This window comes from Hypanus sabinus, chromosome 10 (assembly GCF_030144855.1).
Source record: "Hypanus sabinus isolate sHypSab1 chromosome 10, sHypSab1.hap1, whole genome shotgun sequence".
Lineage (NCBI taxonomy): Eukaryota > Metazoa > Chordata > Chondrichthyes > Myliobatiformes > Dasyatidae > Hypanus > Hypanus sabinus.
This window is the reverse complement of record NC_082715.1, coordinates 106,111,767-106,139,024: the sequence shown is the minus strand read 5'-3', so window position 1 is coordinate 106,139,024 and position 27,258 is coordinate 106,111,767. Positions and strand designations below refer to the sequence as shown.

General features: G+C 40.6%; 1 protein-coding gene across 2 annotated transcripts in view; it reads right to left on the bottom strand.

Moving 5' to 3' along the window:
- The window catches only part of pex7 (peroxisomal biogenesis factor 7), an 86,869-nt gene that overhangs the window by 12,212 nt on the left and 47,399 nt on the right, over positions 1-27,258 (bottom strand). For both annotated transcript variants that reach the window (XM_059982510.1, XM_059982509.1), the window contains exon 8: positions 27,095-27,150. In XM_059982510.1, the coding sequence (XP_059838493.1) occupies positions 27,095-27,150 (56 nt within the window). The remainder of the gene's footprint in view (positions 1-27,094; positions 27,151-27,258) is intronic.

Genomic DNA, 27,258 nt, shown 5'->3' with positions numbered 1-27,258 from the left:
GAATATCACAAATGACCTGACTTGGTCTAATCAAGCAGAGTCCACTGTCAAGAAAGACCACCAGCGCCTTTACTTCCTGAGAAAACTGAAGAAATTTGGTCTGTCCCCTAAAACCCTAATTTTTATAGGTGCACCGTAGAGAGCATTCTTCTAGGGTGCATCACAACCTGGTATGGAAGTTGTCCTGTCCAAGATCGGAAGAAGCTGCCAAAGATTGTGAACGTAGCCCAGCACATCACACAAACCAATCTTCCATCATTGGACTCACTTTACACCACACGCTGTCGGAGCAGTGCTGCCAGGATAATCAAGGACAAGACCCACCCAGCCAACACACTTCTTGTCCCACTTCCCTCCGGGAGAAGGTTCAGGAGCATGAAGATTCATACGGCTAGATTTGGGAACAGCTTCTTTCCAACTGTGATAAGACTGCTGAACAGATCCTGACCCGGATCTGAGCCGTACCTTCCAAATATCTGGACCTGACTTGCACTACCTTACTTTCCCTTTTCTATTTTCTAATTATAATTTATAATTTAAATTTTTATTATATTTACTTAGATTTGTACTTCAGGGAGCGCGAAGCGCAGAAACAAATATCACTGTGATGATTGTACGCTCTAGTATCAATTGTTTGGTGACAATAAAGTATTAAGTATTCGTATTTATTGTACATGCCCGCAAGAAAATGAATCTCAGATTGCATATGGTGTCATATATGTACTTTGATAATAAATTTACTTTGAACATTGATCAGGAGCAGTATGCAGCAGTAACTTAGTAGAAAACTTCAGAAGACAATATGGGATAGAGTTCACATGGGTAATGACAGCAGTTTGCAATCTTTTCAGGGCATTATTTATTGTTGCATTAACAGTCATAGTACAACAGCTTTTATCAATACAAGCTTATTTTCAGATTTTCAAAAATAAAAAAATATATGAATTGCCATGACTGAAAATGAACTCGTGTGCTCCAGAGTATTTGTGCAGGGCTCTGGATTACTGGCATTGTAAATAGCTATTCTGTTACCACATTCCAGCTGCTGATTCTGTAACCATTTTAGAAAAAAAATCCAAGATCTATGCTGAAAATGTTCACAATGTTTATTATTTTGATAAAATAATAAGTGATTAGTAAATGTAGTGGGATCTGTAACATTCAGAACCCTAAACACATAAAGTATAATTTCAAAATTTTGGTCATATATTTTTAGATATAAAGTAACTACCCTATGGCTAGCAAGTAATTAGCATAAAACACAGTCTATTTCCACTTCCAAAAATCTTGTCTGACTCCATCCTTTCCTCAGTTCAGCAGCTACCAAAATATACAACTATACTTTGTTATTTCTAGATTTAACTATTCCAACATACGATGGGCTGGGTTTGTTCAAAGAAAAAGGATTCTATCCTTCACAGAGATGAGGTCAACCCAGTCTGCTGCTTGTCCTAATTCATGAGATGTCCAATTTACTCAACACCCTGGTGCTCATTGATAGACTCGGTGAAGCAAGTTTTAAAATCCAAATATCTCCATCATCTTTTATCATTGTCCTTCTGTAAATGTTTGAAATCTTTGTAATTGACATCCTCCTCCAGTCTTCTCATTTTAATTTTTTTTGATTATTCTTAAATTTAACTGCTCTACAATACCTATTGTTTAGACTAAGCTTTTAATAATTTGCCCAAAAGTTTGCTTTTTGGGCTCCAGATCAAATCTTATTTAATAATGATCCTGGAAATCCTTTGGGATCTTTTGCTATGTTAAAATAAATACAAATATTAAGTGTGAAACAGCTTGTATGTTTGTTTCAATAGATGCAGAGGCTTCCTTAACTGTCCAGTTTCAGACCAATCCCAAGATATCCAAAGCTCCCTTAAACGTTAGCACCAGAGTACAATAAAACCCTGATAATCTTGCCAGCTTCAGACTTTGGGAGCACTGGATTAGAAGATTTTCTGGACTATTTTCTGAACTATTAGTACCCTTTTATGACAAAAGCACACTTTTATTTCACTTCTTAAAAAAACATTACACATAATACAGATAAAACACATTTTCCATTGAACCCAGGGAGGAGGAAACACTCTAGACCCAAGCTCTGGCAACAAACTTCCCTGTTCACCCAACTGCTTGCCGTGCCTACCCACCTGCACCCACTCCCTCTCTCTGAACCCCCTTCCACACACACCAGACCTCAATCCTGGCTCTGAACCACAGTCTGGATCCCCACTCTGCCTGCACTCTGGATCCAAAGCTCAAGCCACATACAGAGGAAACTTGCTTTCCAAACGTCCAAGCTCACATTCCAGACTAATAAGGTGGCAAATCATTAGGATTTCCTAACATAGATTATTGGAGTTTACCTATCATTGTTCCCATTGAACTGAAATAGCAATGTTTGTGATTAAACGCACTGGAAGTACAAAATCTTGACAACTAACAAGATTCATTACATTTCTGTTTCTTCATGCAATTCGCTAATTTACGTCCCCCACCCTTCTGGTTCATTTCTATATTGAACAGAGCCAGCTGGATAAGCACTTTCTTCAATTGAGTTAAGTACAAGAGCATATTATGGATTTTCTACATGGATTAGATCCAAAAAAACAACAATTTGCTCTGCAGCACTAGACAAGACAGCTTTTCAGAGCTCCCTTGGTGGAGGTTTTACAATCATATCAGAGCACCTGTCACCACTGGAAGTTAAATGCTCCATGCTGAAGAACTTAACTTATGCACACCAGTGACTAGTTATCAATATGTGTAAAGATGTTCTTGTCTTTTCAACTTTATTAAATTCTTGGAGTCATATAGAAATACAGCCCAGAAACAGACCTTTCAGCCTATCTAGTCCTTGCTGAACCACTTAAAACTGCCCACTCCCAATGATCTGCACCTGAACCATAGCCCTCCATATCCCTACCATCCAAGTACCTAACCAAACTTATTTTAAATACTGAAATCTAGCTCGCATGGACCACTTGTGCTGGCAGTTCATTTGACACTCTCACAACCCTGAGTGAAGAAGCTTTCCCTTAAACTTTTCTCTTTTCATTCTTAATCCATGAACTCCACTGTCGTCCCACCCAACCTCAGTGGAAAAAGGCTGCTTGCATTTACCCTATCTATACCCCTCATAACTTTGTGTACCTCTATCAAATCTCCTCTCAATCTCTATGTTCTAAAGTATACAGTACTAACCTATTCAATTGTTCATTATAACTCAGTAACTCCAGACCCAGCAACATCCTTATAAATTTTCATTGCACTCTTACAATCTTATTTACATATTTCCTCTAAGGAGATAATCAAAACTGGACACAATACTTCAAGTTTGGCCTCATCAACACCTTATACAATGATGTAATATCCCATTTCCTGTATTCAATACATTGATTTGTGAAGGCCACTGTGACAAAACTTCCTTTACGACCATACTTACCCTGTATTCCCAGATCCCTTTGTTCTACCACACTCCTCAGTGCCCTACCGTTCAGTGTGTAAGAGCTACCTTGGTTGGTCCTACTTAAGTGCAACACCTCATACTTGTCTGCATTAAATTCCCTATGTCATTTTTCAGCCTATTTTTCCAGCTGATACAGATCCCTCTGCAAGCCATGATAGCCTTCCTCGCTGTCCACTACACCACCAATCTTGATCCACAAACTTGCTGATCCAGTTACCAATTATCATCCAGATCATTGATATAGATAACAACAAAGGACCCAGCACCAATCCCTGCGGCACACCACAAGTCACAGGCCTCCAGTCAGAGAGGCAAGCATCTACTAACACTCCTTGGTTTCTCCCACAGCTAATGTCAAACCAATTTACTACCTCATCCTGAATACCGTGTGACTGAACCCTCTTGACCAACCTCCCATGTGGGACCCAGTCAAGTGCTTTGCAAAAGTCCATGTAGCCAACATCCAATATCTTGCCTTCATCCACTTTCCTGGTAACTTCCTCGAAAAACTCAAGATTAGTTAGACATGACCTCCCACACATGAAGCCATGCTGACTATCCTTATTCAGTCCATGTCTGTCTAAGTACTTATGTATCAAGTCGCCTTAGAATACCTTCCAATACTTTCCCACAACTGATGTCAGACTCAGCAGCCTGTAGTTTTCTGGTTTATGTTTAAAGCCTTTTTTGAACATCGGAACAACATTGGCTGTCCTCCAACCCTCTGGTAGCTCTCCTGTCATTAAGGATATTTTAAACATCTCTGCTGGGGTCTCCCATAGGGTCCGAGGCAACACCTTGTCAGGCCCTGGGGATGTATCCAACCTGATTTGCCTCAGGGTAGTGACAACCTCCTCCTCTGTAACCTGTACAGGGTCCATGAAGTTACTTCACTTCTATGGACTCTGTATCTGCTTCCCATGTAAATACAAAGAATGCATTTAAGATCACCCTCATCTGTTTTGGTTCCACATATGTATTACCACTCTGGTCTTCCAGAGGGCCAATCTTGTCCCTTGCAATCCTTTTGCTCTTAGCATATAGTGGCATGCAAACGTTTGCGCACCCCTGGTCAAAATTTCTGTTACTGTGAACAGTTAACTGGGTAGAAGATGAACATCTCCAAAAGTCATAAAGTTAAAGATTAAACATTCTTTTCAACATTTTAAGCAAGATTAGTGTATTATTTTTGTCTTGTACAATTTTAGAGTGAAAAAAAAGAAAGTAACACCATGCAAAAGTTTGGGCACCCCAAGAGATTTGAGCTCTCAGATAACTTTCACCAAGGTCTCAGACCTGAATTAGCTTGTTACGGCTATGGCTTGTTCACAGTCATTGTTAGGAAAGGCCAGCTGATGCAAATTTCAGATCTTTATAAATACCCTGACTCCTCAAACCTTGTCCCAATTAGCAGCCATGGGCTCCTCTGAGCAGTTGCCCAGCACTCTGAAAATTAAAATAAATGATGCCCACAAAGCAGGAGAAGGCTATAAGAAGATAGCAAAGTGTTTTCAGGTAGCTAGTTCCTCAGTTTGCAATGTAATTAAGAAATGGCAGTTTACAGGAATGGTGGAGGTCAAGTTGAGGTCTGGAAGACCAAGAAAACTTTCCGAGAGAACTGCTCGCAGGATTGCTAGAAAGGCAAATTAAAACCCCCATTTGACTGCAAAAGTCCTTCAGGAAGATTTAGCAGACTCTGGAGTGGTGGTGCACTGTTCTACTGTGCAGCGACACCTGCACAAATACGACCTTCATGGAAGAGTCATCAGAAGAAAACCTTTCCTGTGTTCTCACCACAAAATTCAGCGTCAGAAGTTTGCAAAGGAACATCTAAACAAGCCTGATGCATTTTGGAAACAAGTCCTATGGACTGATGACGTTAAAATAGAACTTTTTGGCCGCAATGAGCAAAGGTATGTTTGGAGAAAAAATGATGCAGAATTTCATGAAAAGAACACCCCTCCAACTGTTAAGCACAGGGGTGGATCGATCATTCTTTGGGCTTGTGTTGCAGCCAGTTGCACAGGGAACATTTCACTGGTAGGGGGATGAATGATTCAATTACATACCAGCAAATTCTGGAAGCAAACATCACACCATCTGTAAAAAAGCTGAAGATGAAAAGAGGATGGCTTCTTAACAGGATAATGATTGTAAACACAGCTCAAAATCCACAATGGACTACTTCAAGAGGCGCAAACTGAAGGTTTTGCTACGGCCCTCAAAGACACCTGACCTAAACATCATCGAAGATCTGTGGATAGACCTCAAAAGAGTAGTGCATGCAAGACGGCCCAAGAATCTCACAGAACTAGAAGCCTTTTGCAAGTAAGACTGGGCGAAAATCCCCCAAACGAGAATTGTAAGACTCTTACCTGGCTACAGAAAGCGTTTACAAGCTGTGATACTTGCCAAAGGGGGTGTTACTAATTACTGACCCTGCAGGGTGCCCAAACTTTTGCTTCGGGCCCTTTTCCTTTTTTGTTATTTTGAAACTGTAAAAGATGGAAATAAAAAAGTAATCTTGCTTAAAGTATTAAAGAAATACGTCATCTTTAACTTTATGCCTTTTGGAAATCAGGTTATCTTTTACTCACTTAGCTATTCACAGTAACAGAGATTTTGACCAGGGGGTGCCCAAACCTTTGCATGCTAATGTATCTGTAGAATCCTTTAGGATTCTCCTTCACCTTATCTGCTAGAGCAACCTTATGTTTTCTTTTCGCTCTCCTGATTTCTTTCTTAAGTGTTCTCTTCCATTTCTTGTAATCCGTAAGCACCTCATGTGTTTCTATTTGCCTATACCGGGGGTCGGCAACCTGCGGCTCCCGAGCCATTTGTGGCTCTTTCACCTCTGTGCTGCGGCTCCCTGTGGCTTTGGGAAATAATTGGTCAGTATTTAATTAAAATGTATTTTATGTTAGTTTGTTAGCTTTTGAAATGTAATTCTAAATTTGAAGATTATGGTGATCTTGTACAATGTAAGTGTGGCGACACATTTTCTGACACATCCGAAACGGCTCTCAATTAGCCAGCATTCCGGCTAAGGGAGATTGCCTACGGGGGTTTGTGAGTACGTGTCTTTTGCAGCATCTGCGTCCATGGGGGCTGGGTTGAGGGAGGCTTAGAAGCAAGGCTGTTTAGTTCGAATAAAGTTATTCGACTGCAGTTTACTGACTGCCTGAACACACCGCTGCAACGTGTTTTTATCGCTATTAATATACGTCACCACTGCCAATACCTGACACCCGCCAGTGCGCGATTTCTTTAATTTTTCGATCCAAGGTAAGCCAACTATGGAGAATTCTAAAAAAAGAAAAGTGACTGAAGAAAACAGAACGTTTAATGATACGTGGACAGATTCATTTGCTTTCACTGTTGACGAGACTGGTTTACCGGTATGCTTAATATGCAATGAGAAACTAGCAAACAACAAAAAGTCAAATGTCGCAAGGCATTTCCAGAGTAAACACGCAGCCTTTGCTCAAAAATATCCGGATGGAGATGAGAGAAAAAAAGCCGTTTCGGAACTGATGCGGAAGGTTGATCTGAGCAAAAATCATTTCCAGAAATGGATGAAGTCAGGAAAATCAACGACATACGCCAGTTATATTGCCGCTCAGGAAATAGTCAGGCACGGGAAGCAGTTTACAGATGGTGAATATATAAAAGAATCTTTCATTAAGATTTCAGAACATCTATTCACGGACTTTAAAAACAAGAGTGAAATTGTGCAGAAAATCAGGGATATGCCCCTCTCTGCAAAGACTGTCAAAGACAGAACCATAAAAATGGCAGAAGACATCACAAGACAGCAAATTAAAGACATCAATTCAGCTGTGGCCTACTCGATTGCCTGTGACGAGTCTAAAGACAAAGGCGATATTGAACAAATAGCGTTGTTCTGCCGGTATGTAAACTCTGCCGGGCCACAGGAAGAACTGATTGAGTTGATACCTCTAAAAGACCAAACACGGGGGGAGGACATCTGTGAGGCTGTCTTGAATTGTTTAAAGAGCCAAAGGAATAAAGACCACCCATCTGGTGTCAGTAGCTACTGATGGGGCTCCGAATATGACGGGAACGCACAAGGGATTTGTGGCTTTACTGCAGAAGTCGCTGGACAGAAAGCTGCTGACTTTTCACTGCATCTTGCACCAAGAGGCACTGTGCGCTCAAACATTTCCTCCGGAATGCACAGAAGTAATGGATGTTGTCATTCAGATTGTCAATAAAATAATGGCAAAAAGTTTAAATCACCGTCAATTCCGTTTGTTACTGGACGAGATGGAAAGCGCATATTCTGATCTCCTGCTGCACAACAAAGTCCGGTGGCTGTCCAAAGGGGAGGTGCTGAAACGCTTTGTCGCGTGTCTGGGAGAAGTGAAAACTTTCCTGGGCAGCAAAGGGCTCAACTTTCCTGAGCTGGAACAGCCAGAGTGGCTGGAAAAGCTACACTTCATGGTAGACATGACAGCGCACCTGAACACGCTGAACACAGCTCTTCAGGGGAAAGGACGCACAGCCCTGCACATGTTGGAGGATGTCTTGGCATTCGAGCGCAAGTTGACAGTGCTTGCCAGAGATTTACAGAAAGGCACTTTGTCTCACTTCCCCAATTTGAGAGAGTTCAAACAAGGTCACGACATGATAATTTCGGAGTATTTACATTCTGCAATCATCGCAATGCAAACATCGTTTGGGAAACGCTTCTGTGAGTTCAGAGAGGAAAAAAACACATTATCCTTCCCGGTCACTCCCTTAAGCATCGATCCTTCCCTACTGAATACGACTGCATTGGCAGGTGTGAGTCAACCTGATCTTGAGATGGAACTGGCCGACATAGCCGACAAAGACATATGGGTGTCCAAGTTTAGACGCTTGACAGCAGACCTTGAAGATGTTGCCCGTCAGAAGGCCGTTCTTGCTCAGAATCACAAATGGAGTGATATTGAAAACCTTCCAAATCCGGACCAACTTGTGTTTGAAACATGGAATGCTGTGCCCGACATTTATGTAAACATGAAAAAGTATGCGCTTGGAGTCCTGTCGATCTTTGGATCCACATATGTATGTGAGCAGGTGTTCTCCAACATGAACTTTATTAAAAACAAACATCGCGCATGCTTCACAGATGACAGCTTGCGATCCTGTGTAAAGATGAAGGTGACGTCATACAGCCCTGATGTGCAGACGCTGTGCGCTGAGGTCCAGGAGCAGAAATCCCATTAACCAAGTATGATAAATATTTTAATTGCCTATTATTTTATGTATATTCATATTTTTTCATTGTTCAGTGAAATAGTCCTTTTATTTTTCAGGCTGACAGCTGGCTGATGATATTTTTGGTTTGCTGCTGGCGGAAAATTTAAGTTCGGCGTTTTTCATAAATACAAGAAGGACTCAAATAGACATTGAGTATTTTACTTAAAAGTAACTTTCAACCCAACGTCTTTTTTTCGGAGTTCAAAATGTTTTTGTTGCATGCAGAAATGTAATTTCGTTTTCTCTGCAGGAGTTCATCAATTTCATAAATGCAACACATTATAGTTTGTTTATACATAGCATAAAGGCAAAAAAAACGTTGTATGCAGTGTTATTTCATTTTAAATGTCAAACGGGTTTTGCGGCTCCCAGTGTTTTCTTTTCTGTGGGAAACGGGTCCAAGTGGCTCTTTCAGTGGTAAAGGTTGCTGACCCCTGGCCTATACCTACCATGCACCTCCATTTTCCTCTTAACCAGGGCCTCAATATCTCTTGAAAACCAAGCTCCCTACACTTGTTATCTTTACCGGCCTGCCTCAATTCATACCTGCCAGATCATTTCTGATACCATCAAAATTGGCTTTTCTTCAGTTTAGAATCTCAACCCGTGGACCATATCTTTCCATATTACTTTAAAACTAAAGGCATTGGGGTCCCTAGATGCAAAGTGTTCACCTACGCAAACTTCTGTCACCTACCCTGTCTCATTTCCTAATAGCAAATGCAATATCTCATACAACAACACACGCAAAATGCTGGTGGAACACAGCAGGCCAGGCAGCATCTATAGGGAGAAGCGCTGTTGACGTTTCGGGCCGAGACCCTTCGTCAGGAAGGAAACTTTCCTGAACACATTTGGCAAACTCTATCCTATCTAATCCTTCTACAAGAAATCTACAGATGCTGGAAATTCAAGCAATACACACAAAATGCTGGTGGAATGCAGCAGGCCAGGCAGTATCTATAGGGAGAAGCGCTGTCGACGTTTTGGGCCGAGACTCTGGCGTAGGCTCTGTCCACCAGAGAAAGCAGGATCTCCCAGTGGCCACACATTTTAATTCCACGTCCCATTCCCATTCTGAAATGTCTATTCATTGCCTCCTCTATTGTCAAGATGAAGCTACACTCAGGTTGGAGGAACAACACCTTATATTCCGTCTGGGTAGCCACCAACCTGATGGCATGAACATTGATTCCTCTAACTTTCGTTAATGTCCCTCCTCCCCTGTATCCAGAGAGAGCCATGCCTGTCATGTGATAGCACTGCCCTCACCTGGTCGGAGGTCACACCACATGCCAGTCAACATTTCACCCCCCCAACTAATCAATACACACTTAACCATTGGCCACCTGAATTGAATTAACCCATCTAGCACCAAGCTGTTGGCCCCCTGATGAATCACCTGGGCTGGACCCTTCAGCCCCCTGACCTATAAAGGGTGCTACATGTGCTTGGCTCACTCTCTTTTTTGCCATCCTTGAGGGACCACCCTACTTCACTCCAGGCTGAAGACTGCAATACAGCTCTGGAGACATGTGGTGAGCCGTGCATTGAATAAGGTTTGGGAATGTTTATTGTTGTCCCTGTAGCAGAGAGCCATGCCTGTACATTGTCAAGGGGTGGCAGGTATTGTAGTTACTTTTCCCTTGCTTGTATGTGTACCTGTACTCTGTCCCCACACTGTTTTCCCGTGTATTGTATTGCCGATCCGACTTTTCTGACGCTCATCTATTCTAAGTGCGTTTGTGCAAATATTGTAGCTGCTCATGTTGTTCCCAAGCTCTTCTCCCCTTGTAAATAAACTCCTTATTATTAAAATTGTTTGTCCAGAGCCCTTGCCTTTGAGACCCAGAGAATGTCTCATTTCCATCACAACATCCCATTCTTACCCCATTCCTTATTTATTTATTTACCCCCTCTTTTTTTCTTCCTCTCTCTACCCCTCTCACAATTACTCTTTGCCTGTTCTCCACCTCCCTCCGGTGCTCCCCTACCCCTTTCTTTCTCCCTAGGCCTCCCATCCCATGATCCTTTCCCTTCTCCAGCTCTGTATCCCTTTTGCTAATCACCTTTCCAGCTCTTGGCTTCACTCCTCCCCCTCCTGTCTTCTATCATTTCAGATTTCCCCTCCCCCTCCACTTTCAAATCTCTTACTATCTTTTCTTTCAGTTAGTCCTGACAAAAGGTCTCGGCCCAAAATGTCGACTGCTTCTTCCTATAGATGCTGTCTGGCCTGCTGCATTCCACCAGCATTTTGTGTGTGTTGCTACTTCTTTTACAGTATGGGATTGCCAGTCAATATGTGTAAAGTTAAAATCACCTGCACTATAACAACCTTATGTTTCTCGCAACAGTTTGCGATCTCTCTACAAATTTGTTCCTAGGACTGTTGGGTGGGACTGTAATATAGCTCCATTAACGTGGTCATACCTTTTTTATTTCTCAGTTCCAGCCAAAATGCCTCATCAGTCGAATTCTCCAGTCTGTCCTGACGAGCACTGCCGTAATATTTTCCCTGACTAGTAACGCCACTGCTCCTCCTTTAATCCCTCCAGCTTTGTCACGTCTAAAACAATGGAACCCTGGAATATTGAGCTGCCAGTCCTATCCCTCCTGCAACCAAGTCTCACTAATGGTTATAATGTCATTATTCAGGTGTTGATCCAAGCTCTGAGCTCATCCACCTTTCCTACAATATTTCTTGCGTTGAAGTATATGCAGCTCAGGACACCAGTCACACCATGCGCAACCTTTTGATTTCTGACTTTGTCTGAGGTCTTACCAACATCTGTCTCCACAACCTCTCCACTAACTGCTCTGCCACTCTGGTTCCCAACCCCCTGTTACTCCAGTTTAACCCCCAAAATGCAGCATTAACAAACCTTTTCTCCAGTTCAGCTGCAAGCCATCCTTTCTGTACAGGTCCCAACTTCCCTGGAAGAGAGCCCAATGATACAAAAATCTTATGCCCTCCCTCCTACACCAAATGTTTAGCCACCAATTAAACTGTATAATTTTCCTACTTCTGGCCTCACTAGCATGTAGCACAGGTAGCTATCTTTGATCACAACCCTGGAGATCCTGCTCTTTAACTTAGCAACTAACTCCCTGACCTCCCTATGCAGAACCTCATCATTCATCCTACCCATGTATCTGCATGGACCACAACCTTTGGCTGTTCACCCTCTCACTGAGGACTCAATTCGAGACATTCCAGACCCTGACACTGGGAGGCAACATACCATCTGGGAATTTCATTCACACCCACAGTGCCTCCTGTCCATTCCCCTAACTAATGATTCCACTATCACCACAGCTTGCCTCTTCTGCCCTCTTCCATTCTGAGTCACAGAGGCAGACTCGGTGCAAGAGACCCGACCAGTGTAACTTTTTTTTGTTAGATCAACATCCCCAACAGTATCCAAAGTGATATACCTGTTGTTGAGGGGAATGGCCAAAGGGGTACTCTGCACTAGCTCCTTAACTCCTATCCCCCTTCCTGACTGTCACCCAGTTTCCTGTGTCCTGCACTTTGGATGTAACTACCTCTCTATATATCCTATCTATCACCCCATTCTGCATCCCGAATGATCCGGAGTTCATCCATTTCCAGCTCCAACTCAGATTGACGCGGATTGTTAGAAGCTGCAGATGGGCACACTTCTCACAGGTGTAATTGTCAGAGACATTGGAGGTCTCCCTGCCTTCCCACATCCCACAAGAGGAGTATTCAACTGTCCTGCCTGGCATCAGTACTGTTCTAGGTGAGCAGGTATAAAGAAAAGAAATCTAACCTAGAGCTTTTCTTTTCTTTGCGTTCTCTGCCTGAAGCTTCAACGAGCTAAAGCCTCGCGATCACCACTCTGACTATATCCACTCAGACAATGGTTGTTGCGCTTGCCCCTGGCTTCCTTTAATTTGCCCTTGCTAATTAATTTCAATATGGACTGCTGGTGAAAGTTCTATTATGCTGCCGAATCCACTCCTCCCTTTTTCTACTCAGGCAGTGAACTTGAGTGAAATTCCCTCCTCTCAAAGCTTAAGTGTTCTAATTTTCATATTATCATTTATAAAATAAATGTGCTGTAGAATATCACTAAATATCCTGCACGCTTCCTGTTAATCAATTTACTCCGTGTCTTACTGAGAAGTGGCAGAGAGCACTGCATGCAACAAAGGCTATGCAAAAAGATGTAGTACTGAAGACCTGCTTTCAGGAGTTATTGGCTTCTCAACACAAGCTGTTCTTCCACAGTTAACAATACTGGCATTGACTGGATAAGGTGGAAAATTGGCTGGATACGCCCTGTACACAAAAGTAGGACATAACGAATTTGGCTAATTACTACTTAATCTGTTGCCGAGCTATCAAATGGTGCACTACTAATGTGGCTACATGAGCAGATCAGAGTTAGGAATCCTCACTACTTAAATCTGCAAAGCATGCCTACCACAAGTCAGGAGTGTTGTAGAATATTCACCACGTGTCTGGATGACTGCTGCGTCAATGTTTGAAAAGCTCGACTCCATACAGGACCTAGCAGCCCACTTGATGGGCACCCCCACCACACTGATAAACAGTAACAGTAGGTTGCATCATCTGGTGACTGCAGCAAGCCACCAAGACTCCTTAGACAACACCTTCCAAACCCACATCCTCTACGTACACACAAATGAAAATCTTGCAACTAACAGGTCTAGAATTCAGCTCATTGATCCATGTTTGAACTAAGAGTGTAATGAAGTGAACAAACATCAAAGGTAAAACACTTCCACACAAAAGACACAAAAGATTGAAAATGCTAGAATCTGGAGCAACAAACAAATTGGCAAGCTGAGCGCAAAGGAAATAGTTGTGAATATTGAAGACAAATCATCCAGCCCCACAACATCAAGGCAGAAATTGGTCACCTTTGCCTGATTTATCAGAGATCTTCCTTCCAGCATTAGGTCAGAAGTGGGAATATTCACTGATAACTGCACAGCTTTCCACTCCATTTGCATTTAAATGAAGTAGCCCATACCTACATGCAGCAAGACACTGAAAACCTGTCCATTATCTACAAGGCATACTTGCCTGGATGACTGCAGCCCCAACACACTTGGGATACTCCACATCATCAAAGACTGATGTTTTCTTCACTATAGTAGGCATTCATTCTTTAGCCACAAACACACGATCAACAATGTACATTTCAGTTCCTCCCCCACCCCCGAAGCTACTCTGACAGTATCTTTCAAACATGTATCTCATAATAAGGAGCACGTGGGTGGCAAGTACACAGCAACACCACCACCTGCAGGCTTCCCTTCAAATCACACACCATCCTGATTTGCAAATACATATGCTAGAAATAGTTTAAGTCAACTTACTTCCTTCTTAAGGTTGAGTAAATCTAGGCAAGAAATGTTGGCTTGCAGCAACATCCAGATCTAGGAAAATTAATATATTTTTTAAAAGATGGAAAAGAATTTCCATTGCAAGAGAGATGTGGCAAAAATATTTGTCACATATCATGCCCTGGTTACTATGCCCTAAAAATCTGATGGAAACCATCTTCCCTAACCACGTGAAGGTGCATCCAGGAAAATTACTACAGCAGAAAGCTGAAATCAGTAGAGGAAGATGCTCAGTGATTTCTCTAGGAATGGCAAGGCATGAGAATGTTGTGTGACTTCACAATGCTCCTGCATGCCATATGCTTTGCAACATTTCAACTCACCAAAACACTGAAAAACAATTTTAAAATGAGGCCATTCATCTTCCCTAAAAGGGTCTAGTCTCTCAAGTTGCTCAGCAATGGCAAAACAAATACTCACCAGTTACAGCTGGCCCTCCTTATCCGCAGAGGATCGGTTCCGGGACCCCTCGCAGATACCAAAATTTGCGAATGCTCAAGTCCCTTATTCAACCTGCCTTAATGTGGTGGTCCTTAGGACCCAGTGGAAACCCAGACCTGTCTCAGAGCGGTGGACATTAGGACCCGGCGCCAGAGCTCCGAATGCGCAGTGTTTCTGTTCGCTAAAATAATCAAGATCACAATTGAAAATAAAGTGGAAATAATAAAGCGATTGGAAAGAGGTGAAATGCCATCGGTCATTGGAAAAGCGTTAGGCTACATCAGTCAACGATTGGAACAATTTTAAAGGATAAAGTGAGAAAGGCTCTGCCCCAATGAAAGCTACAATTATTACTAAGCAATGCAGAGGTTTAATTATTGGGTTTTGGGTTTTTGATCCTCCACAACCCGGCACGGTGGAGATCGCACTCGGGAGCGATCTGTCCCGAGTCCCGAGAACTTCCGTTCCCGAGCCCAGCGCTGAAATATACGTTCTTAAGTGTTTTATATGCATAGAAAGGTAAAATATATACTATATACTAAGACAAACGTTTGACTAACTGACGCTAAATAATACCAGATGTACCTGTTCTGACTTAGTAAGAGAGCTTCCAATTTTTTCGATCCCTATGCATGATAACCCACACACATCTTCTCATATACTTTAAATAATCTCTAGATTACTTATAATACCTAATACAATGTAAATGCTATGTAAAATGGTTGTTATACTGCATTGTTTAGGGAATAATGATAAGAAAAGAAAGTCTGTACACGAACAACAAGTGCTGGAAGAGCTCTTCCAGGTTTTCTTGATTCGCGGTTGGTTGAATTTGCGCATGCGAAATCCGCGGATAAAGAGGACCGACTGTATACAAATGTTTCTCAGAAAGATGAGTATGTCTATTTTATAGGAGTAAAAGGAATTGTCCGACTAAACATAGGCAAAAAGGAAGCACTTACTGAATAGGATTTAATGGAAGTAAAAAAGGAAAATTTGCTTTGAGAGTGTTGGTGAGAAAACTGAAGTATGATTCTTGAAGACATCTCAAAAGGCGATGACTCAAGAGGATGAAAACCATTATGAAGCACCATTGGCATTCAGGACATGCTCTCTTCTCATTGGTACAGGAGCTTTAAGATGTACACTCAACATTTCAGGAACAGGTTGTTCCCCTTCACCATCAGATTTTTGAACAGTCCAAGAACCTATGAACACTTCCTCACAATTTTGCTCTCTTTTTGAACTTTAAAAAAAATATATTCTTATTGTAGCTGAGTAATTTTTTATTCATTGCACTGTACTGCAGCCACAAAACAACTAATTTAATGACATAAGCCCTGATTCTGACTCTGGTAGGTCAAACAATGGAACACTAACGACTAGCAAAGATTCAAATTCAGAGATAGCTGGGGTTATCATACTTGTGTTGCTTCTCTGCCACAGTTATGATATAGCAGGGAGTTTAAAAATCTGGTTGAATGGTATCACAACAACAAACTCACTCAAAGTTAACAAGACCAATGAGCTGACTATTGACTACAGGAAGAAAAAACTGGAGGTCCATGAGTCAGTTCTAGTTAGGGGATTGGAGGTGGACAGGGTCAGCAACTTAAATTATCATATCAGCATTATATCAGAGGATCTGTCCTGTCCAGCATACAAGTGTCATTACAAAGAAAACACAAAAGCTCTTTCTTTCTACTTTCTTAAAAGTTTGCACAAATTCAACATGCCATCTAAAACTTGGAGAGGTTTCTATAGATGTGCAGTGGAGTGTACCTGACTGGTTGCATAACAGTCTGGTATGGAAACACCAAGACCCAAGAATAGAAAATCCTACAAAAAGTAGTGGATATAGCCCACTCTATCACAGGAAAAGACCTCCCACCATTAAGAACATCAGCAAGGAGTGATGCCACAAAAAAAGCAACATCCATCATCGAGGACCTCGGCCATCCAGGCCATGCTCTCTTCTTGCTGCTGCCATCGGGAAGGAGGGACAGAAGCCTAATGTCCCATATGACCAGTTCAGGATCTGTTATTACCCTTCAACCATCAGACCCCTGAACCAGCTTGAATAACCTCAACACCAGACTGATTCCACAACCTATGGACTCACTTTCAAGAACTCTACAACTCATGTTCTCAGTGTTATTTGTTTATTCACAAACAAGAGAAAATTTGCAGATGCTGGAAATCCAAGCAACACACACAAAATACTGGGGGAGCTCAGCAGGCCAGGTAGCATCTATGGAAAAGAATACAATTGATATTTCAAGCTGAGATGATTGTTTGCTTTTCCATAGATGCTGCCTGGCTTGCTGAGTTCCTCCAGCATTTTGTGTTATTTAGTTATTTGTTGGTTTGTTTAAAGTTTGTATTTGCACAGCTTGTCTTCTTTTTGCACACTGGTTGCTTGTCGGTCTTTGTAGTTTTTCATTGATTCTATTGTATTTCTTAGTTCTATTGTAATTTGATAATAAATTTACTTTTTGATAATCTTGGTCTCATTCCCTTTATTTTCTAAGCTTGTTAATTTTCCAATTTATATCTTGCTTTTCTTAATAATTATTTTCTCTCATGTTAAGTAGGTGAGAGGTTTATGGACTTTTCAGTTATTGATTCTAGACTAGTGAAAGCAGCATGGATGAAAGGTAAGCTGCAAGGACATTTCTTTATTTAAGTGCAGAATTTGAAACTGGAGGTAAAGATTTGCAAATAGATGTGCTTGGGTATAGTGGTGCATGGTTATATTGGCAATGATGGATCAGCAGAACGTAACGACAGATTACTGATGTTAAATTCTGGATTCCATGAACAAAGTATGATTGAAAATCAATATACAACTAAAATTGCTAAAAGAACAAAGCTAAATGAAATGTGATTTATTAATATTGATTTTTTTCATTAGCTTGTATTTGAAAGCTGGTAGGAAGTCAAAAGACACACAGAACATTAATTTGAAATGGTTTGATGGGTCTATACCAGTCTACCAGCATTAAGAAAGTGCATTAAAATCCTTACACACTAATATACTGCATTCAGTTCTGCCTCTCCATATGAAGTTATAAAACCCACACAGAAAAAATAACTAAGTTAAATATTTGGTGTTTGGTTTACATTATATCGATTTGTGTCTATCTCTTGGATATTATGAATAATACTGAAATTCACCCTAAATGTTTCCTTCAATCTGTCTTCCACAACTTTCTTCCAGAAGACGCTGATCCCATGAGCAGATGATGCTAAGCACCTCCAAAGCTCAACATTCAATAAGAAAGAATCATTATTTACCGTATCAGCAGAACAAAGGCAGTAGGTGATACAAGACTACAAATATGGTGCAAGAATAGATTAGGTGTCCTCTTAACGATCCACACACACGATCCCACTGAAAATTTCACCCTGCATTCCCATCCATTTGTGGTAACTTTTTATCCACTATTTATTAAGTATCTATTTAACTCTACATAAAAGGCCATTTACACCATCCTTTGAGGAAAAGTTCAAGGACTCACAACCCTCAGAGAGAATGAAGAACAAAATCATCTCCTCTTTTATTTATAAACCATGACATCTAGACATCTTCTTACTCAAAAGGAAATAATCTTTCCATATCTGCCCAGTTAAAGCCCTTCAGGATTTTATACATTTCTATTAACTCCCCTGTTGCTTCTCTAAACTCTCACATAAACTAACAGACTGGTGCAGAGCCAACAACCTGTCTCTGAATGTGAACAAAACAAAAGAGATGGTTGTTGACTTCAGGAGGGCACAGAGTGACCACTCCCCGCTGAACATGATGGCTCCTCGGTAGAAATCGTTAAGAGCACCAAATTCCTTGGTATTTACCTGGCGGAGAATCTCACCTGGTCCCTCAACACCAGCTCCATAACAAAGAAAGCCCAGCAGCGTCTCTACTTTCTGTGAAGGCTGAGGAAAGTCCATCTCCCATCCCCCATCCTCATCACATTCTACAGGGGTTGTATTGAGAGCATTGTGAGCAGCTGCATCACTGCCTGGTTCAGAAATTGCACCATCTCGGATTGCAAGACCCTGCAGCGGATAGTGAGGTCAGCTGGAAGATCGTCGGGGTCTCTCTTCCCGCCATCATGGACATTTACACTACATGCTGCATCCGCAAAGGAAACAGCATTATGAAGGACCCCATGCACCCCTCATACAATCTCTTCTCCCTCCTGCCATCTGGGAAAAGGCTCCAAAACATTCGGGCTCTCACAACCAGACTATGTAACAGTCTCTTCCCCCAACCTATCAGACTCCTCAATACCCAGAGCCTGGACTGACACCTTGCCCTACTGTCCTGGTTATTATTTATTGTAATGCCTGCACTGTTTTTTGTGCACTTTACACAGTCCTGTGTAGGTCTGTAGTCTAGTATAGTTTTCTCTGCGTTGTTTTTTACGTAGTTCAATCTAGTTTTTGTACTGTGTCATGTAACACCACGGCCCTGAAAAACGTTGTCTCATTTTTACTATGTACTGTACCAGCAGTTATGGTCAAAATGACAATAAAAGTGACTTGACTTGACTAACTATCTCATCCTGCACAACCTTTCTCAAATGAGGTCTCTACATACCTGAAGAATAACTTCATTGTTCTTGTAGTTAATTCCTGTAGCAATAAACAATGTTCCTCATTGCTTTCTGTACTTACATTCTAGCCTTTTGTAAAACATGCACCAGGACACTTGGATCCCTCAGAACCCAGCTCTCTCTCTCTATTTAGATACACCCTATCCTCGTTATATGCGGGGGATATGTTCCTCGTAGTCGATGCATAATGTGAATAATTATTTAAATGGAGAAAATAGGGATGCGTTCCAGAGGGCTTCCTAAATATGTTTCATCTGTAATTTATTCACATTTTCATACCAATACGACACAAAAGCTGTACCACAAGGCAATATTCGTATTATATTTCATCAATTTAAGGTAATATTCAATGTAATAGATCATAGAAAGTTAACATAATAGGGTGTACAGTACTTGATTCTGGGAGATGAGTGGTTGTTGTGGTGTCAGGCAGCTTTACATGGTGGATGGTTGTGGGTCATCAGGATCATCAAGCAAGGGGTGAAGGAAGACCCTCAGAACTCTTAGAACTGCCGGCAGCAGGAGATGACACTGGTTTGAAGAAAATGATGAGGATTGTTTGCTTGGCAGCATTTTGTTTTTCAGCATAAATTTGCTTGTAGGGAAGAAGGGTTGACGGCAGGGAACAAATGAAATGCTGACTCCATTCTAAACTTGGGTCCATGTTCATCACATTTGTGCCAAGTATTCTGACTTCCACCATTCCCTGACTGTTAGTAAACTCCCAGGATTTTCAAAATCGTCTGTTGCTTATAGCATCTGAGAGATAGTTCGCCGTTTTAAAAAAAAAATACGCCTTGAATGTGGATCACCCCTTGGTCGAGTGGTTGAATCAGCGATGTTGTGTTAGGCGGCAGGAAACGCAGTTAGGATGAATGCTGTCCAAATGTTTAGGATGGGCTGGCGCATTATCAAGCAACAGAAGAACTTTAAAGGCAAGATTCTGTTCCCGGCAGTAGCGTCCCAGAGCTGTGTTACCTTCAGCTGATGCTGCGCTGGTTATAATTTCCAACTTTTTTTGAAGTGTTAAAGCGGTTCTCTGCCGCTTGGCTGATGGCCCAGGACATGACATCGGACACTTAGAAGGCACAGTTAAATACTTCAAGCACAAAATCACTGCACCGTAGGTAAAACCAACAGAAGTTTAAAAGCGCAAGTTCGCACATCCACACCTTGCCAAAACCAATGCGAGACTGGCGAGAGTGAGACTGTGAGGCACATGCATGTGACTTGTATGGGCAGGAAAGCAGAGCTTCTCACATAACTATGAGTTTTGGATGCATATAAGGAGACATTGGTAGAAATAGGTTTGACGCATAACCGTGAATCCACATTGTCTTAAGATGCATATAACAAGGATAGGGTGTCATATGCTTCTTCTATTTTACTGTCCAAAATGGACAACATCTCAATTTCCCACATTGTATTCTATTTGCCTACTCAATTAATCTATTTGTATCATTTTGTAGCTTCATGTTGTTTTCACAAATTATCCTTCCTTTTCCATTTCATCATTAAAAGTGACCATACCTTCCAGTGTGGCCTCCTGTATATCAGTGAAACCTGTGCACTTTGGGGGATCGCTTCGCCAGGCACCTACACTCTATCCTCCAGAAAAAGCAGGATCTCCCAGAAGCTACCATTTTAATTCCACTTCCTATCCGTGGTCTCCTCTACTGTCACGATGAAGCCACACTCAGGTTGGAGGAGCAACACCTTATATTCCATCTGGATAGCCTCCAAGCTGATGGCTTGAACATGAATTTCTCCAACTTCTGATAATGCCCCCTTCTCCTCCCTCTCCTTCACCATTCCTCATTCCCATTTCCCTCTCTCAGCTTATCTCCTTACCTGCCTATGGTGCCTCACGACCTTTTCTTCTTTCCATAGCCTTCTGTCCTATTCTATCAGATTTCCCCCTTTTCCAGCCCTGTATCTCTTTCACCAATCGACTTCACAGCTCTTTACACTGGTGGAGTTCCACAGGGGTCGGTGCTGGGGCTGCTGCTTTCTATGATGTATGTCAATGATTTGGACTATGGTATTAATGGATTTGTGGCTAAATTTGCTGATGGTACAAAGAGATAGATGGAGGAGTGGTAGAGTTGAGGAAACAGAGAGCCTGCAGAGAGACTTAATAATTTAGGGGAATGGGCAATGAAGTGGCAAATGAAATACAATGTTGGAAAGTATATGGTCATGTGCTTTGGTGGAAGAAATAAACTGGCAGACTATTATTGAGATGGGGAGAGAATTCAAAATGTAGAGATGCAAATTGAGTTGGGAGTCCTTGTGTAGGACACCCTAAAAGTTAACCTCCAGGTTGAATCAGTGGTGAAGAAGGCAAATGTAATGCTGACATTCATTTATAAAGGTATAGAATTATAAGAGCAGGGATGTGATGTTGAGACTGTATAATGCACTCGTGAGACCATACTTGGAGTATTGTGTGCAGTTTTGGGCTCCTTATTTTAAAAAGGATATACTGACATTGGAGAGGGTTTAGAGAAGATTCATGAGAATGATTCCAGGAATGAAAGGGTTACTGTATGAGGAACATCTGGCAGCTCTTGGGCTATATTCCCTGGAGTTTAGGAGAATGAGGTGGGATCTCAGAGAAACATTCTGAATGTTAAAAGGCCTGAACAAATTAGACATGGCAAAGTTATTTCCCATGGTAGGGGAGTCTAGGACAAGAGGGCACAACTTCAGGACTGAAGGATGTCCACTTAGAACAGAGATGCTGAGAAATTACTTTAGTCAGAGGGTGGTAAATCTGTGGAATTTGTTGCCACGAGGGGTTGTGGAGGCCAAGTCACTGGGCATATTTAAGGCAGAGATAGATAGGTTCTTGATTAGCCAGGGCATCAAGGGGTATGGGGAAAAGGCAGGGGATGGGGTTGGCTGGAAAAATTGGATCAGCTCATGATTGAATGGTGGAACAGACTCGATGGGCTACTTCTGCTCCTATATCTTATGGTCTTTACTCCACCCCTCCCCCACCTCCAGCTTCACCTATCAATTTGTGGTTCTTCCTCCCATCCCCTCACTTTCTCACTCTGACTCATCTTTCTTTCTAGTCCCGATGAAGGGTCTCAGCCTGAAATGTCAATTGTACTCTTTTCCATAGATGCTGCTTGGCCTGCTGAGTTCCTCCAGCACTTTGTGTGTATTGCTTGGATTTCCAGCAAGTATAGAATTTCTCTTGTTTGTGACAATACCTTGGATGCTTTCACTAAAGTCATTGACATAAACTGAAAGACCTGGGGACCTAGCATCAATCCCTATGGTAAATCACGTGTTGCCAACTGTTGCCAACTAGGAAAAGACTAATTTATGCCAACTTTGCCCCCTATTCAACAGCTAATTTTCTATGTCAATATATTATCTCCTACACGATGAACTTCTATTTTCCTCAAAAATATATAATTAAATTCCTTCTGGAAATTTTAGTATAGTAACCATAATTTCTTCAAAACATCACTTCTTGAAAGAAGTTCAAATGATTGAGGCAACCTGGATGTTGAACTAGAAATTATGATTTTGGGATCATGACTGCATTAGGTTGTTGCTTTATCTCCCAGTTTTGGCATATCCTGGGTTACAACTGTGTAAGTCAGGCCATTGAGAATGAATGTACTATTAACATGTCTGCATTCTTAATGTGGATAGTCCACCTGGTTTTTTATTTCTGAGATCGTCCTGAAACTCTTTACAGTCTCCTGTGTCATTCTAAGGATAACATTTTATCTGGTGAGATTATGTTGGTGCTGAATACAAGTAAAGTGAAAACAATGGAATAATAACAATGGAAAAATATGCTTTGATTTGAATGGTTCAGACCTTGCTTTAACACCATTTCTCAAGAGTACATTACTAAATATAAAAATATTTTAACAGATACTTAGCAGTGAAGGAAGCATTTTGGGTTGGCTGTGACTACAAAGTGAGGTAAGAATTCTGATATAAAATGACAAAGAAAATCAAACCTGATATGGGCCAAGTTTTCTAATAGAACACATAGGTAAAGATTTTACTGAATAGTGAAATAAACATTTCCTTTTCACTTTGTGGGCTAGATGTCAATATGTGAGGGGACAGATGCTGAAGCAGATTTCTCCTGCTGCCTGCTGATACAAGGGTAAAATACCATCAAATTCAGAAACCCTGGCAAGATACTATAATGATTATTTCACAAAATGACACACAGAAATTTAAAGATAATGATGCTAAAATTAAGGGTAAATTTTTAATCCAAACTTATTTTCAGCATAAAAAATGGTGCAGAAAATGAGACCATTAAAGCCAACCTTACTGATGATGGCCAAGGTGGCTAGTAGAGGGCAGAACACATTTTGCAACATGCATTGAAGGCAATTCCAATTTATCCCACTTGGGGCATCAGCACATTTTGAGTACATTTGTGCTTCACTGCACCACTCTGCTGGCTTTTTCTTTAAGGTTATATTCTAACTCGAACTGGACCAGCTGCTTTTGAAGAATATTTGTTGCGATTTTCTGGAAGACTAATTATGTTTTACACATAGCTTCATACTATAAATGTGTAAAACTTGCTTTGTCTTCTACAACATTTGTTTTTTGGGGTCACAATTATAGTCACGCTATTGCTTTAGGGCTGATGCCTGAAAATGAATTAAAATAGTATCTTGACATAAGTTGTCTCTAATTTTATTAAACTTTCTAGGAGGCATTCAGTAAGGATCTGCAATATAAAGGAAATTCCATGTTTTGGTATTAAATTTTCCACTGGTTGGTTATTAATTTGCAAGTAAGTTATAAAAAGTTAGGACAAAGGGATCTTACTTGCATTGCAGAATATTACTACTATGCTTAAGATATCTGCCACACACTTGTATAGCATCCATGAATAGACATCAGACTAATCCAATGCAAGTCAAGTAATGCGGAATGTGTGTGAGGGCCAAAGACATTTTAAAAATGGCCGTTTTTTCTTCGTATTAAAATGGAGGTTTCTTCTGAGAAGTGTCCTTAATTGAGATTTTATTTTTAAGTTGCACTTGCTGAAGTAATTACGACTGTAGCATAAATAGAACATATTGCACTTTTTCACCAAAAATTGATGGTCAAAAGCAATGGGATAAAACTCCATTTGCCTTAACATTCTAGTCTCCAGTATACAGCATAAATACACCAGCCAATTTAAAATCAACTCTTCTCCCCTCAAGATCAAGGCTGACTTATGATTTCAAGGACCTCAGAAAAATAGCTCTTCTCTCACAAGCAAACAACAATCTTACAACCCCAAACCAAAAGGAGTTGCAGAGAGCCCACTGTTTGGAAGTACACAGTAATTTGGAAATAAGCAGAATAAGCATAAGCAGAATATCAATAATCTACTTAATTTCAAATGTAAGATGAACTTCAAAAAGTTATTCTGCAATGATCCAAATGTGAAAAAATAGCTCTAAAGGCATCTAAAGGCTGAGAATCAAAAAGAAACCTGTGATGTAAAAATAGAAAAAATGGAAGGCAGAAAAAGCACAGTAGGTCCAAAGAACTGAACATCATGTCATGCCAATATTTTTCAGAATGTCAAGGCCCTCCATAGATCCTTTCCACTGACAGACAATAAAAGTGATCTTAGTGCCTACTAATACTGAACTTAGAATGCCTGTGCTCCGTTAAGAAATGTATCAACAGTTAGAAGTGAGACTGTCCAAACTAACACAGAAAATATATTACTTAATTTAATTTACTGTATATCTGAATATCTCCTTTACATAAACATTAATATTTATCACAGTAAAGTTGTGAGCAGTAAGAGTTGCTACTAATGACTTTTATCTCAATATTTCATTTGTGTAGCTTCTCAGTGACAAATACAATGGACAGTATTGTTTTTCTCCAAAATAACACAATAGCACAAAAAGGCAATGGATTAAGAAAAATTCAAATCTCCATGATGACATGGTGCACATTTAGCTTTATCCAAATGGTATATAGTCCTTGCGATTCTCACAGTTCCCAAAACATTGATTGTGGACAAATCATTATTTAGTAATATTGTTTCCAAGATCACAAAAGAGATGCGGTCCAGTCATGTTGACTACTGCTGCCCACTCTGATTCTTCAGCCAATGAAACAGCAGAGCAGAGCACCTGGCCTGCATTACACTGACAAAACTGCCGCTTTGCTAGTTGAGTGGTGTCGTAGGAACAAACTTGCACTCAGCGTCAGTAAGAGCTGATTGTGGACTTCAGAAATGGTAAAACGAGGGAACAAGGATAAGAAGAGGAGAGAGTAAGCAATTTCAAGTTCTTGTGAGTCAATATCTCTGAGGATATAACTTGGTCCCAACATATTGATGCAGCTATAAACAAGGCAAGACAGCGACTATATTTCATTAGGAGTTTGAGGAGATTTGGTTTGTCACCTAAAAACACTCAAACACTTTGACAGATGTACCATGGGGAGCATTCTGACAGGCTGCAGGGGGAGCTACTGAACAGGACCAAAAGAGAGTACAGAAAATTGTAAAATTAGGCAGCTCCACCTTGAGTATTAGCCTCCGTAGTATCCAAAACGTCTTTGAGGAGCAGCACCTCAGAAAGGTGGCGACAATTTATTCAGGACCCCCATCACCCAGAACATGCCCCCTCTCATTGTTACCATCAGGACAGAAGGACAGAAACCTAAAGGCACACACTCAGCAATTCAGGAACAGCTTCTTCCCCTCTGCCTTGCTAATTCTAAATGGACATTGAACCCATGAACACTACCTGACTTTTTAATTATGTTTTTGTGCTATTATTTTTAATTTAACTATTTAATACACACATATATACTTACTGCAATTTATTTATTTGTTTTCCCTCTATTTATCATGTATTGCACTGTACTGCTGCTGCAAAATTAACAAATTTCATGACATATGCCGGTGATATTAAACCTGATTCTGATTCTTGGCTCCAATGTCAGGTGAGAAGTGGTACAGAATCTAAGATGCCAATTGTTTCAATGATAATTTAGGAGGATCTAAAAATAATGTGATATAAAAATATTAATTATTGAGATGTTTTATAACTTCATTTTAATACAACTTCAAATTTAATTTTCTATTTCAAGCTTAATTTCAATAGTTCAATGTCAAGAAATATTCAACATTTACTAAAATCACTCTGGCTTTTACAAGTGTCTAAACCGAGTCATCAGCTTTTCTGACTGTCAAAGGTATTTTTCACATGAATTTTCTCACTGGGCTGACCAAAGCTCAAGCTGGCTTATGTGGATGTGGCACAGAGAGTGATAAAAGAGCAGCACAATCCAGCCCAGTAAATAATGATCTAACATTACTATTTAAGATCTATCAGATACAAGTACATTTCCATCTTGTTTCTTAAGTATAAAGTACATATATGTAAGGATGTGAAGTTAAAAATATTTGACATGTTTCAAAGACACACAAGACTGCAGATGCTGGAATCTGAAAGAAAAAATTAACTGCTGGAGGGGTACAGCAGGTGAGGTATCATCTGTGGGAGTAAATGGATAGTCAATGTTTCATGTCAAGCCCTTTCACCTGGAGTGCCTTGGTATGTTTTATTTGTTCAAAAAACATGTCAGCATTTTACTGATCATTCTCCAAATCAATACGTCAGGCATAAAGATAACTATGCTATAACTTAACCATGGTGCTAAAGTCACTCCTAGGTTTGGTCTATAAACAAAGAGCAAATCACAAAGAACCAAAATGTCCTGGTATGTTTTCTTAATTTAATTTTAATGAGATATTCATCAAGAAATCACAAATCTCATCAGTAAGATAAGTAGCAAACGCCATCCAAAACTGAGGAAGACTAAGATAAGATGGGTACAAGGGAAGAGGAGTGTAGATGAAGAAAAAAATGTCACTTACCTAACACAGAAATCGTATGAACATGAAGCTAATATGCTTGCATGAAAGGGAGAAAACTGCAAAAGGAAATATTAGTATTAGCATAATGCAATATTTCTGAAATTATGGACCAATTATTGATGTTTAAAATTTATATACAGTTCTATCTTGTAGTCTAAGTTTGT